General features: G+C 48.2%; 1 protein-coding gene across 1 annotated transcript; it reads right to left on the reverse strand.

Annotated features, from left to right (window-relative positions):
• Positions 1–5219: 5219 nt before the first annotated feature.
• ikzf4 (IKAROS family zinc finger 4) lies at positions 5220–13567 on the reverse strand. The gene is made up of 8 exons (XM_066708555.1): positions 13460–13567; positions 9159–9213; positions 8855–8959; positions 8405–8728; positions 8146–8313; positions 6851–7000; positions 6527–6658; positions 5220–6076 (listed from the first exon to the last, which is right to left on the reverse strand). The coding sequence occupies exons 2-8, from the start codon at positions 9196–9198 to the stop codon at positions 5220–5222; spliced, it is 1776 nt and encodes a 591-aa protein (XP_066564652.1). The 5' UTR covers positions 9199–9213; positions 13460–13567.
• Between the last annotated feature and the right edge of the window lie 1025 nt (positions 13568–14592).

Genomic DNA, 14592 nt, shown 5'->3' on the forward strand with positions numbered 1-14592 from the left:
GGGGTGACAAGGGGGTACAAGAAGAGAAAGACATATTGCACTTTGGAATTTGTATACATTAGTAACAAAATAAAATTGAGGAGAATTATCTTCTGTACAGGGCGATCAGAAAGGGAGTAGGAAAGAGTTCAGACCTCATTTAAGCCTCGGCCGTGTGAAGAGCCACTTGCAAAAACAAACCCTAAATAAAATAAACACAAAACTGAAGCACAGAATACACTCAGCCAGTGCTGGTACCATAGACATGCACCCTGCACCTTCACCCCCCCTTCAATTCTTCGAAACAGTGGGCCCGACTCAAACCATAATACAACAAAATCACCTCACCACCACCACACGGGATGTCATAAAATAACAATGATAAAAACGGTCCGGGGCTCTCAGCTACACCCCCAGACTGATCTGGAGAACCACTGGAGGGATTCTCCACTCTGCATAACTTTGTTTTTCAGTAAGTATCGAAGTTAATTGCAATATACTTCGGTCCAATGGGGTGTGAGTGGCATTTTCTTGTGTGTAACCCCCCTCACAAAACATCAAATATCATTATGAGACAACTACTTCCTCTGGTGGGCAAAACTGGGTCAATCAGGACAGTGTGGCGCCCTCCTCTTCTTCATGAAACCCAGTACAGACACTGTTGTCCCGGGCAGTGCTGTCTCCCCACGCATATGGACATTTTTTGTGGTCTATTTTTTTGGTTTGCGAGACTTGAGGTGAGCCCGTGTGTGTGGTAACAGGCATAACTGTCAATGAGAAGCCCTTACCCTCCCCCTACAGACACACTTTTTTTCTTTTTTTTTGATGCAACCCTGCCCCCCACCCCCCCAAAAAAAGGAAATAATAAATTAACCTAAGCTTTATCTGACAACAGAGAAATAGAGCCCTTGTATTCCATGTCGGCAAAACCACGAGTTGACAAGGGCCAACAGTCGACACAATGCTGACCGTGGATACCGCTTCCACCAGCACGGAGAGGGGCGCACGGGGCACAGATGTGCCCCTCTGCCTACTACACTGTGGTGGGAGTGCAGGAAAAGTGATTGGTCATGTGACAGCTCTCAGAACGCCAATCAAAACGGGCATGAGTCTGATGCACAGTTGTAGGAGATTCTTTTCATTATGTAATGAGTTTTTGGGACAGTAGCTGATGTCATTTGGAAATAACAGGGTAGTGAGGAGAGGGAGAGGGGCAGGGCATTGGAGGGAGCATGTATTCCCCCAGTCGCAGAACTGACTATCATTCTTCCTTTGGGAGCTCAGGGCCCAAGTACACACAATAATGATAATAAAAAAAAAACTAATGATTATGAAAATACTATAATTACAACCTCCCCCACCACCTCCAGAAAAACAAAAGTAAATATATAAAATTAAGTTGCTTTGGATCCTCTTTTCACCTGGCCCTGGGCAGGAGGAGGTGGAGGTGGTCAGGCGTGTGTTGGTGGACGGTACAGCACACATGCATGGGCCAGCCGAACACGCTCCCCCCATACGCCACACTTTATACAGATACATGTTTGAGGTAAAGAGTATTTTTTGCTTTTTTCCTGTTTGTTTAGTTTTGTTTTTTGTATAAAATATTAAAAGACACAGAAGCAAAAACAAAACAAAACAAAAAACTAACAATAATTTCAGTGCCTGTCAGACCCCCTCTCCCGCTATTTGTTTTGGGTTTGGTTAATATTTTATATATATATATATATATATATATATAGTTCTTTGTATGGAAAAGGGGTTAATTCATAACATAAGTGTCGGGTAAGATGGGGGAGGGGGGAGATTGGGGGGGTCCCACTGACTGCCAAAACGAAGCCAAACCCCAAATCCCACCTACAACCCCCCCCCACGCCCCCCGCCCCCCGCCCCCCAACACACACACACAAACACAGTCTTGCATGACTGACATTACACATAAACACTATATATTAATATATAAATTTCTGCTATTTTTATCCATTTCCATCAAAGTGCATTATTGTTATCTGATCATTTGTCTTGTTTGTCATGGGCGTTAGGGGTCAGATTTCCTCGTTTTTGCTTCTCTGTTACAAAGCTCTGCCACCTAAATATACCCCCCAAACACACACGCACACGCACAGACACATGCGTACATGCACACTAACACTGCAGCAGCTCACTCAACCCCCCCTCATACAGCAGCCAGTCACAGAACGGTTTCACGGTTCTCACAAAGACTCGATAAAGGGGTGCAGGCTTTAACCAGTGCTTGGCCTGCTGCCACGCTCAATTTCTTATAGTAATACTATTAATTAGAAAAACACTGGGACTACAGGTCACAATAGCCCCCGCAACGTCTGTCAAATAAAAATAAAAAAAAAGGAAAAAATTATAATAATAAAATTGTAAAAAACTGCTGCGTTTGGTGACGAGTGTTGTACGAGTGTACGAGTACGAGTGTTTGTGGAGTGGAGTCTTTTTCATTCAGTTTCCTCAGGTTGGGCCGTAAGGGGTCCTCCGCTCACACCACACTGGGGTACGGGGAGACTGGGGACAATGCACAGGCTATTGCACTGCCGACTCGCTCCCTGTCCCCTCTCTCCCCTGCGGTGTGGCTGATGGCCGGAGCGAGGGGGAATCAGATCGGGGGAAAAGTCTCTTGCCTAGTCCCTCAGCTGCACCCCCCTCAGTTCCTGGGTTTCCTGTTCCCTGAGTTGCGGCTGGAGGTAACGGCAGTGTGGTCTCAGTCTTGTTGACAGGGTCCAACATCAAAATCAGGAAGTTGTCACTCAGGTCACAGGTCAGGGCCCCTAATTGTTTCTATGTGTGTCACTGAAAAGTGTGAAATACAAAACAGCAAATATATTCTGAAAAAACAAAAATAACGGGGAGGGTGTAGAGGATACAGGAGAGGGAAGGTCATGACCCATGAGTGACCTCTGACCTGAGGTAACTGGCAGTGTTCCCTGTCATTAACAGAGTGTTGCGAAACAACAAAAACAAACAAAAAACAAACAAAAACGAGTGAAAATAATAAGAATGGGCTCCCCTTTCTACTATATCACAGAGACTGTGTACAGTCTGTATCCCCCTTAAGGTGCGTCTGGGAGGGAGTCAAAATGGTAACCTGTTGTCTTTGTGTCTCCAGTGAAAGAGTCTGCTTGACTGAATGGAGGCCGACGTCCTTGGAAGAGGCAGCGGTGGACAAAAGCCACAAAAAGTACAATCGCATTGCTAAAGATACCAGCAGCGTCACTTTCTCCTTAAAAGCCACCAAGCTTTACTTTCTGCCCCTTTGGCTGCATATGTGGTAAGTATCGGTGTGATGTCAGAGGCACAGGGTCAAAGGTCAGCCTATCCTGTGCTGCATGTTTTTAATGTTCTTGGTTCGTGACTCTATTACTGTGAAGCATTAGCATGTTTCTATATATATATATATATATATATATATATATATATATATATATATATATATATATATATATATATATAGTTTTCCTTCAGAAATCAGTGCAACAGGAGCAATACAAAATAAAATTAACACTGGCAATGCCCCCATGCCCCCTCCCACCCAACATACAGCCCTATAACCTCAATCACCCCCCAACACACACACACCACACACACAGACACAGGTAAGTGCAGACCTCTCTACAGAGGCAACCCCCGCCCTGCCCCCCCACCCCACCAAAGAAAAAATAATTTAAAAGCCCATTGTCACCCAGATCCCCCTCAGTCCCCCCTCCCCACACTGACCTCTTGACATGGGTCTATACTGATCTGCACCAGTCCGGTATCTACCCCTTTGCCCTTCTCACTCCTACAGCAGCTCGATTTTAGTACAATCTCTTTTGGTGTCTTTTTTTGTCATTATTTCTCATTCTTGGGGTTGCAGTCATGGAAGAAAAACATTTAAACGTAAAATCTAAATTTGGTAATAACAAATAATAATAACAATCATATTCGACAGTGATATACAGTGAGATTCCTATACAAAGTAATCAGAGGAGCTGTATCAAAGTGCAAACCGACAACCACAAAAAAAATGATAGAACTGACAACATAACTGTGCGTCTGTCGGTGTGTGCGCGCGTACCTGTGTGTGCGGCTTTTTCAGTATATACACATTTTATTTTTCAGTACATTTTTATCCACGCTCAGAAATCTCACTCCCTCACTGCTGCTGTCTGCTCTCCGTTCCAGAAACAAGACCGCGAGTCTGTGAGTACATAAGGCACGTTGCCCTCCCTCCCCATATCTCCCTCCCTATATCTCCCTCCCTGTTGTAATCAAGAGATCGGAAACACCCAGCCACCCCTCTCTTCCACCAAATCAAAAGTCTAGGAAAAGGTATATAAAATGTCATATAAATTTAGCGAAAAAAGCAATTTTATTATTACAAAAAAAAAAAAAAAAAAAACATCCATAAAAGCCCCTAAATCCAACCCTGCCTCGCTAGTGTACGGGCTGAAACCGGGGCAGTCTGAGCCCAGCTGATTGCAGTCCCCTGGGGACAGCTGTGCAGTCAACAAGGTCATCATTATCTTCAAAATTTCTTAATTTATTTTATTTTATTTTATTTTATAATTTAAATATATATAAATATATAAAAGGTTAAAAAGCATCATTCTATGTTAACTAATGAGAAAACGCAGTGTCTCAGACTATTTGCGGCTCAGCATTGTCTAAATGTTTCTGAGTGTGTATGTGTGCGTGTTTGTATGTTTCTGTTTGGGACACCGTTACACACAATACAATTCTCACAGACGGCAAGCGAAGTTTAAAACGCGTTTCTTATTTCAAACGCCTCCACTGGTTGATACGTGGGGGGGGGCGCATATTCTGAAGTGAACAGCTGCAAAACAGACGTCTCTAAGCTGATTTAGGGGGGAGGGAATGGGAAAAGACATTTGGGGAAGAAGGTGTGGCACGTCCACGTCTTTCTCGGGTTGAAAATCCCCTCTCACTCTCTCCCCTGGTGCAGATCAGACCCAAACCCAGCCCCCAACCCCCCCTTTCCCAGCCGCTCTCTCCAAATCAGCAACACCTTAAGACCCGGCTAGAAGGAGTGACACCAGTGGGGCAAAGAGTACCGAACGTGGTCAGGTTGCATATAAGAACACATCAACACGAAGACCAAAACAAAAAACCATTGGAAGGATACAGCGGCCAGTCTGGGGGCCAGGCTCCCCTCCTCCTGCAGCACAGAACCACCGACTCCCGCCCTCTTTCCCCCACACCCCTGCCCTCGTCCCGGCTCAGCCGACCTTGTGCTCCCCACGGACGATGTGCGAGGAGAACTCGTAGCGGTCCTGGCTGCGGTGCCCACAGATGTTGCATTCGAAGGGCTGGCGGAAGCCGTGGCAGCCCATGTGGATGGTGAACATGACGTGGTCCAGGAACAGGATGCGGCAGTGCTCACAGCGGAAGCAGCGCACTGGCCGGCCCTCCCCGTCCACCACACGTACCGCCTCCCGTGCAGGGGGGGACCCGGACCCTGGGGGAAGGCCTGGGGGGGCGGGGGGGGCGCCGTCGTCCTTCTCTCTGTCATTCTCGTGCTCCCTCTTCTCTTTGGCGTGGCTGGGGCTGTGTCTCTCCGGCCGGCCTCTGTGCGCATGGGGGTGCTGGGGGGGGGCGTGGGGGTGGTTGGCGTCTCTGTTGTTGTTGTTGCCGTTGTTGTGCTGCTGCTCGTCCGGCGTGCTCTCCGTGTCCGTGGAGTCGTGGCAACCATTGCTGGGCGACGCACCGTGGCTGCGGCCGGGGGGCAGGTCTTCGTGCCCCTCGCCCGCCTCCCGTGCCGCCCCCCCGCTCCCCGTGCAGTCCAAGCGCGGCCCAAGTGGTGCCAGCTGTGTGAACACTGAGCTGATGACCGGGGTCAGCTCCGCCAGGCAAGTGGGGTGCGGGGGCGGCAGCCGGAGGGGCCTCAGGGACTCCACAGCCCCCACTGCCAATCCTCCCCCTCCACCACTACCCCCCAGGTACCCGCCTCCTCCCCCCACGAAGCCAGCAGGGTCCGCCCCTACGTGCTGAGAGCCAATCAGGTCGGCCTCCTTGTCATAGCTCGCGTTGAGGTCAAAGGGCGCGTCAGAGAGGCTGAGCCGCATGTGCTTCTCTCCTGTGGAAGGACGGGCGACACAGACACACAGACAGACACACAGACAGACAAGATTCACTCTTTGGCTCTTCTGACATTCACTGATTGCACACTGCACTCTGCACAGATGCACAGACAGAATAACAGGCGAGTGGGCGGCTGCAGTCGTACAGTCAGTGAAAGAAAAAAAAAAAAAAATCCAACTGTCAGCTCTCTTCATACTGGAGTTTTATTAAAAGCAGAATGGAGAGAGAGAGAGAGAAGGGGAAAAACAGGTGGGAAGGAGTACAGGAAGCTAGAGGGAGGAAGCAGAATGTAGGGAGGGAGAAGGAGTAAAAAATAAAAAAACAGGTGGGAATGTGAAGAAAAACAGAGAGACAGAGAGAGAGAGAGAAAATGGCAGTGCTATCCTGTGCAGGGGAACAAAGTGTGGAGAGAGACAGACAGACAGACAGACAGCGAGGGGCTCACCCACGAATTTCTGTGGCGTGGACCTCTTGCGCTTCGTGATGCTGTTGGCCAGCCGGTCGATGAAGGTCAGTCTCTCGCTGGAGGGGTGCAGCAGGGCGTCCGGCACCAGCTCCAGGTCTCGCAAGTCCTCCCCTGGACATGGCAACACAGCATCAACACACAGCACTAACACACACAGACAGCAATAACACAGCACAAACACACACAGCACTACCACACATATACACAGCAGTAACACACATACATACACAAAGCACTAACACAGACACACACACATGCACACAGCCCTGGTGCAGAGCGGTGCCACAGCGCTGGCACTGTTACCCTGTGTGTGGGTGCTGTGAGCTGGGTGGCTCTCCAGACTCTGCAGGTAGCTGTGGCAGCGCTCCCGGTGCTCCTCCAGCGTGCTCTGCTGCTTGTAGCTGCGGCCGCAATAACTGCACTTATAGGGCTTCCCTACCGTGGGAGAGGACACTGAGACACAGACAGAGAGAGGGTGGCAGGTGAGAGAGGATGGGCAGATGGAGGGGGAAAGAGAGGAGTATAGGAACTGAACACTGTGCTGGGGGTGGCACCCCATGCAGAGTGGCACAGCACACACACGGTACATGGTGGGGGGGCATCTGACCAGAGGAGTGGCGCGTGCTCGGATGCCAGGTTGGGTTTTGCTCACACAGGGGATGTCGAGCCATGTTGGGGGGGGATTCAGCCTGCCTTGCCAAGAAATGCACCAGGCATTGGAGGCAGGCGAGACCAGAGACACGGCTGCCCGCAGGAGCACAGCGCTGCGCATCCCAGACAGTGGATCTGCACTGATGAGCTCTTCCGAGGAACTCATCTTTCCGCCCCACACCCCCGCCACCACCATCACCCTCAGTGCAATTCCCCGAAAAACACCACCCTGTTCCGCTGTGACGCACATACACACAACCCCCACCTGCCCCCCACAGACCTCACATCATAACCATCCCCTCCCCCTCTTCCGAAAATTAAGAGAAACAAGTTTTAATTTCGCAAAATTTAAAAGAAAAACAGGCGGGGTGCTTTCCCAGGCAGAAGACGCGATTTACAATCGGAAGGGTAACCAAAAAAAAACAAAAAAAAAGAAAAATTCTTTGAAATTCAACCGCCGAGTCGGACCGGACCGCCCCACCCGCCGGCTGCGCTCAGGTCTCGGCCCGACCCGGAAACGCACTGAGCTATAGGATTTCAGAAAACATCAGCAGGACTTCCTGTTTTTCAACCTTTGTTAAATGTCACTGCAGTGCGAGTGATACTGTGCACTAGTGCCTGTACACTGTACTGCCCCCCCCGCCAGTGCACACATCCCTCCCTCTTTCTGTCTTTATTTTCTCTCTCTCAATGTGTCTCTGTTTTTATTTTATGTCTATTTTTTTAGTCTTTTCTTTCTCAGTTTGTCTGTCTTTATATTCTCTCTTGATACCCCACCGATCAACAACCCCTCCCCTCCGGTTCTCTCTCACTCTCTCAACACTCCACTCTGCCGTATCTCTCCCCATTTCCCTTCCCCTCAACCCAATCTGCCCTCCCTCTTCCCCCTCTCCTTCCCTTGCTTTCTCTCCCTTCTCCCCCCTCCGCCCCTCCACCCCGTCCCTCACCGGAGTGCGTGCGCAGGTGTCCGGTCAGGGCATCGCGACGGCGGCAGGCGTAGCTGCAGAAGGGGCATTTGAAGGGCTTCTCCCCAGAGTGCAGCTTGATGTGGCGCAGCAGGTTGCCCTTCTGCGTGAACGAGGCGCCGCATTGGTTACACTGGAATGGCCGCTCTCCTGAAAAAAACACACACACACACACACAGTTACACATTCTTATTCTTTGTCTCTCACACTGGCCTCTGTCTGCGCCCCTCCACTCTCTCACCTGTGTGGCTACGCTTGTGCACCATCAGAACGTTGGGCCCGATGCAGATCATGCCACACACATCACACTTCAGCTTGCCGTTGGGGAGACGGATTCCCCCGGGGGACACGGGCTCGGGACTGGCCAGGTCACCGTAGCTGCCCACCCCACCTCCACCTCCTCCTCCTCCCCCGCCGATCCCCCCTGACTCTGGGCCCCCTTCTTCCAGCCTGTCCCCTCCTCCGCCTCCCGGTCCTCCCTCCTCCCTCTCTCGCTCTCGCTCGTCACCCCCCCGCAGACGCCCCATCTCCTCATCGCTGTACAGCTCCACCTTAATCGAGTTAGCTGGAGGGAGGGAGAAAGAGAGTGAGGAGGGTTAGACAGATATAAAGAGAGTGACTATTGTGCTGTGGGTGCAGTGGACAGTGTGCAGTAGATAGTGCAGTGTGCAGGCCGCAGTGTTGGACTCACCGCTGAGGGAGCGGCTCGGGGAGGAGTGCTGGCTGTTGGGGGTGCTCACGGTCGGCCCCCCCAGGCCCCCCGAGAACTCCCGCTCTAGCGATGAGTCTCCACTGCCTGCAACACAACATACAACACTGTTACACACACACACACACACAGCACTGTTACACACACACACACACACACAGCACTGTTACACACACACTCCCTACATGAGAAGGTGGAAATGAGCAGAGAGGAAACAGAAAGAGGGAGAGACGGAGAGAGTGGTGGAAATAATGATTTGTAAGCCCCCCAACCCCACAGAGTTCACCTGACACGTAGGATCGGCCATTGCAGTCTTCAGCATCCATCCTCACACAGGCTGGCTGTGGAGACACAGAGAGACAGAGAGGGACAGGAAGTCACGGGCAGTGTCCAACTCCACTGAACACTGAAAGTTAGTTTCCCCTCTTGTTTATTACAAGAGATTAACCAAACCACAGTACGCCAGCTAAAGGAGCAGAATTTAATTAAGTCAGTGCTGACAAGGTGCCACGCGGTCGGCCCCAGGAGCCACGTGGCCTGCGCGCCTCACCTGGGCAACAGGACTGGGCTGCAGCCAGACTGCCTGCCGTCTCGTGCCCCACGACCACAGCCAAGGGGTCTGTGCAGGGAGTGGGTCTGTAAAGGCCTTTTAAGTCATAGCTAAATAGGTATCAAAATGGATAATAACCAGGACTAGGGAATGGGGGGCTTATTTAATTGGTTGATTGATATACAATAACAACAACATAACACCTGTCGCCAAGCTGTCCTTTAAGGTGACAATACATACAGTTGCATCTGGTCCCTGTCTCTCCAGTAAATCACCCAGGAATGATACTGTCAGCATGTAACAAACGAAGAATAAGACTGAAGAAATATATGAAGAGAATTAATTACAGGGTGGCACTGAAGGGGCACCATTTCATTACAAAGGACTCCAACAGTTAACTAGTGAGAGATGAGCAAGGACACACGAAGACAATGCGGGTGCAGGGGCATGGGGGGGACACGTGGTGTTTCTTGGGCCCGCTGCGGCACGTGCTCTGAGTTGCAGCCATATCGGTCTTGTTTGCTTATTAAGCCACTTCAATAAACTTCCCCGTCTCCGGCAGGAGCAAGAGAGGATACCGGGTAAAGACATGAGAATGTGGTCCCAATTCCCCCAAGCCACTGCGTCCTCTGCATACAATGCTTTTCAAAAGTCTCACAACACAGAATATGCTACTCTCAATACATTATATATATGTATATGAGCTATTTGCTGTTTATTTTCTCTTTTTTCTTTAATTCTGTCAATCAGATCCTCATCACTACAGGCAGCCCAGGCCTGGGAGAAGACGTTAAGGCTCTGCGCTCCCGTGCTCTGAACTGTCCTCAGAGTGCAAATATTGTTGTTTTTTTTTTATATATTTGTTGTTGGCACGTAAACCCGGGTTTGGAACCCCCACCCAAAAAAAGAAAGGATTTTTTTTTTTTGCTGGACCAAAAGGCTTCTAAAGTCAAATGTTCTAAAGTGTGTGAGTGTACGCGTGCATGTTTTATATGTATCCACACCATTTTGTTATCCAAATTTTCATTTTTTTTTAAGGTTTTGTTAATTGTAAATAAATAAAGTATGTTGTAGTATATCAGCTGGTAAACCCTGGTAGGTGGAAAGTAAAAAATACAATGTTTTACAATAAAACTACAATTCAGTTGTAAACACAATTCACTTCAATAACTGTACATTTAATTGAAACTCTCACTCCATTTCTCCCTCTCTGTCCACTTCTCGGTTCCCCACTCTGCCTCTCCCCCTCTTCGTCATCTCCATCCCTCACTTTCAGGAGTGAGGGAGAGAGACGCCCTGTTCTAAACCGTGAGTGTTGTTTTGGGGAAATGGCTCATCCCGGTAGAGAACATAAGTGACTTTACTCACAGTGTCATAGTGAACCAGATCCATTGCAGACTGCAGTCTCTTCTCTGAGCTGTTGAATACAATCTTCTCTCTCTCCAGCTTCAAGGAACTCATGCTCACTATTGCTCCTCATTTATAGGGTTAAGTCTTGGCTGTATATACCCCTCCTCCCATCCTCCCACCCTCTTTAACTGACACCCAGGAAACAAAGCAACAGGTGAGAGAGAGAGAGAGAGATGTAAAGACACAGAGGAACATGGAGAAATCCAGGCTCAAGGCAAGAGAAAGAAATGATAAAATAAAAAATAAAAGGAAGGGACAGAGTGAAGAAAACGTTTGGAAAGGGAGGAGGCGAAGAGGCCAGGGAGGGGGGAGAGAACGAGACAGAGATGATGACAGACGATGTGCGAGAGACAGGGAGAGCGAGAGAGAGAGAAAGAGAGGAGCAGACAAGGAGGAAAAAAGTAGGAGAGAGAGGGTGAGAGTTCTGTGTGCAGTGACCTTTTGCTCACATATAATAAATACATTAACAAACAGACTTTGGCAAAACTGGTGTTACCTTGTCATCTGCTTTGGATATATATATTTTTGGAAATAATAGGAGAGAGAGAGATTAAATGAAGGGGGTGTGAGAAGAAAGAGAGGTGAATTGATGATGGAAATTCTACAGAAATTTAAAATTTAAAATCCCCATATGCCTACGGGCACCCACCCAGCCAGGCCAGTGGAATATATAACACTTACCGTGTTTTCGGTGGAAAATGAGAACCACTAGCAGTCGATATCACGCTCTCTCACACACACACACACCGCCTCTACACTGCAGTGTGCTCAACGTCACAGTCTTACACACTTGTCTTACACACTCGCAAAGTATCAAATAAAATCACATTCAATTTCTTAATCATATCCTGTTTCTTTTCTCCACATCTCTCTCTCATCTACCTCACCCATGGGGAGTCGGGAGGGCCCTGTGAGACACTGACCGCACCAACCAACTGCTTTTATTCACTTTAATCTTTTTATTGGTAGCACAAGTGTAGTGCGTTTTTAATTGAGGTCTTTGAGGTTGTACCATGTATTGCCATACAATACAACTTTGTTATTTAAAATGTGTATGCTTATGTGCAATCTTTTGGTGTTGTTTATGTGTTTTTGGTGTAGTTTGAATGGTTGGGGTGTTGGTTTTGTTTGTGTTGAGGACGGTGATGTTCGTGTTTATGGATTAATGTGTACAACTATATATATATATATATATATAGTGCTCTGTTTTTGTGTGTACTTTTACATTTGTAATAAAGATGTTAAAATTTCAAATTCTCTTTCTCTCTTCCTCCATCCCTCAACCTCTCAAATGTGGATGAACCTCACGATGGAAACACACAGATCACAGGGAACTGTTCAATTTTACAGTGTGCCAAACCTCCACCGTTCACAGTGAATTCATAAGAAAACAAGGCAAGTTACAGAGTAATGTAATATGCAATACACACGCCAGTGAGCACACACGGGCATCAACTGACATATGGACTGACCGACTAACTGATACACCGAGTGACTGTCTGACTGAAACACTGATAGGGTGACTGACTGAAGCATTGGCTGAAAGGCACGCTGACCAGTACTGAATAACATTCTGCCTTAGTGAGCGATGTAACCAATGACTGACTGACACACTGACTGACACACTGACTGAACAGCAGACTGACTGACACACTGACGATCTGACACTCTGCAAATACAATTACTCCTCCTCCTCCTACTTCTACTTTTCTTACTAATTGCAACGCCATTACTACTACTCATGCTTCTACTCATAATATTTAACACCTAATAAACCCCTACAGCTAACAGACTTTACTTATAGAGTGTAAAGGGCCGTGTTTACAGTACCAGGGCAGTGTATGTAAGCGGGCCAGAGGGTGTCATGTTTCAGCGCGCCAGTGTCCGCCGGCGTCCCTGACAGACAGACAGACAGACAGACAGACAGACAGGACAAGACAAGACAAGACAAGACAAGACAAGACAGACAAGACAGACAAGACAGACAGACAGACAAGACAAGACAAGACAGACAAGACAATTGGAGTTGCGCGCGGCGAAGCCACAGGTCGAAGGGGAGTTTGTAAAAGGCGTCCATGTAAACTGTTACTAAACCCAAACAACAATATATGACAATAATAGTGATAATAACGAGGAACCCTTTCAGATGTTTACTTGTACAATCTGCCTTGTACGGGAAGACAATACATGATACAAAACCGTGGTTATGAGATGATCACATATAGATACAGATGTACATGTATACAACCAATTGGATGTGTTTAACTGAGATCCCACTGTATCAGGCGCTCAAAGACAAGCGCTTGGTGTGTCTGCCCTGCTGTACTGTTCATTATACAGCCGTGACAGCTCTGTGAGTTACACCTAATGAAACCGCGCATTGGCCATGCCGATGGGGGTGACTAGCCGATCGTGACATGATTTCATTTCTCTGTCTGTCTGTCTGTGTGTCGGTCTGCAGGCAAATCATGTTTCTTTTCCGCCGTTGCTATGGCACCCACCGCCCCGACCGATGCACCAGCCGCTGTCGTGAAAGCCGAACCCCCCCCCCGGTCCTCCTCCTCCTCCTCCTCCTCCTGTTTCTCCCTCTTCCTCTCCCACCTCTACCCCTCTACCGCCTGCCTTACCTGTCGCGAAAGGCGATCGGCCCCGATTCTCGGATTTATGTCTCTGGCTTTCCGCTTGTTTTCTCTGGCGACGGCAGCATCTCCGGTAGCTTTTACCTGGAACCCCAAACAACTTCCGGTCCGACACTGGGATACAGACAGGACAAATCCAGCACCGAGCGAGTCGATCGCCAGGGAGCCCCGAGCACATCGATGCGGCGCTGAAGGAGGGGGCTTGTAGGGAGAGAGAGAGAGACAGACTTGAGCAACATGTTTCTCTACAGTACAGTTGGAGGCAGGATCCAGTTTTGGACAAGTCTGGAGAATAAACTGATACCAGAACTCAATATATAGGACAATATAATTCACTTCCATAAAAGGAGAATCCTGCATGATGCAAATTAAAAATATAATACAATAGAGTAATAAACCTAAATACTGCCTCTGTAATGTCTAAGGCAGATCAGTGCAGTGTGTTTGAGTGTCCTGAGTGTATAGTGTATTCAGTGTGTTGATGAGTGTATTGTGTTGAGTGTATAGAGTGTGTTGAGATTCTTTGTGCAGCACCCAGATACACACAAAGCTCTTCATTTTGTCTTAATGCTCCTGGCCCCGGGTTCCAGCCCTGTGCCACTGTGCGCCTGTCTGTGCTGCTGTCCCTCTGTGTCCATATAATTGGCCAAGTACAGCAAACCCACTTCTCCCTTCATGTTTTCCTTCTTTCTTTTTTATTTTTTTGTTTGCCTAAGAAGGTGAAGCACAAACAAAAAGAGCCTGATTTTCTGACCCCAGTAGAACATCCTCAGGCAGACTCATCCTGCAGCTATGACACCTGGGTGGTCAAGGCACCTGTACTACACAGCTGGAAGCACAAACTGGGAATTCAAATTAAGCCAGAACTTTATATAGGTCATACCTAACTGCAAGGTGCTATATAAAGTGATTAGTTCAGAGTACCACAGGGTTCAAACATTGGACCTATACTTTTTTTCATTGTACATCCTCCCTTTAGGTGATATCATTTGTTGACATAATATTAACTTTCACAGTTACGCAGACGACACACAATTCTATGAAACCTGGGTGTCCTCTGTGATCATAATCTATCTTTTGAATCACACATTCAGAATGTGTCGAGATCTTCCTTCCTCCAG

This window comes from Amia ocellicauda, chromosome 7 (genome assembly GCF_036373705.1).
Source record: "Amia ocellicauda isolate fAmiCal2 chromosome 7, fAmiCal2.hap1, whole genome shotgun sequence".
Taxonomy (NCBI): Eukaryota; Metazoa; Chordata; class Actinopteri; order Amiiformes; family Amiidae; genus Amia; species Amia ocellicauda.

What these genes read in the sequence shown, in the direction of transcription:
- ikzf4 (XM_066708555.1), bottom strand. Translation starts at nt 9,198, where the DNA reads ATGGATGCTGAAGACTGCAATGGCCGATCCTACGTGTCAG. An exon ending in TGGCCGATCCTACGTGTCAG is followed by an intron (nt 8,960 to 9,158) that starts GTGAACTCTGTG and finishes GTTGTGTTGCAG; the next exon opens with GCAGTGGAGACTCATCGCTA. An exon ending in GCACAAGCGTAGCCACACAG is followed by an intron (nt 8,314 to 8,404) that starts GTGAGAGAGTGG and finishes TGTTTTTTTCAG; the next exon opens with GAGAGCGGCCATTCCAGTGT.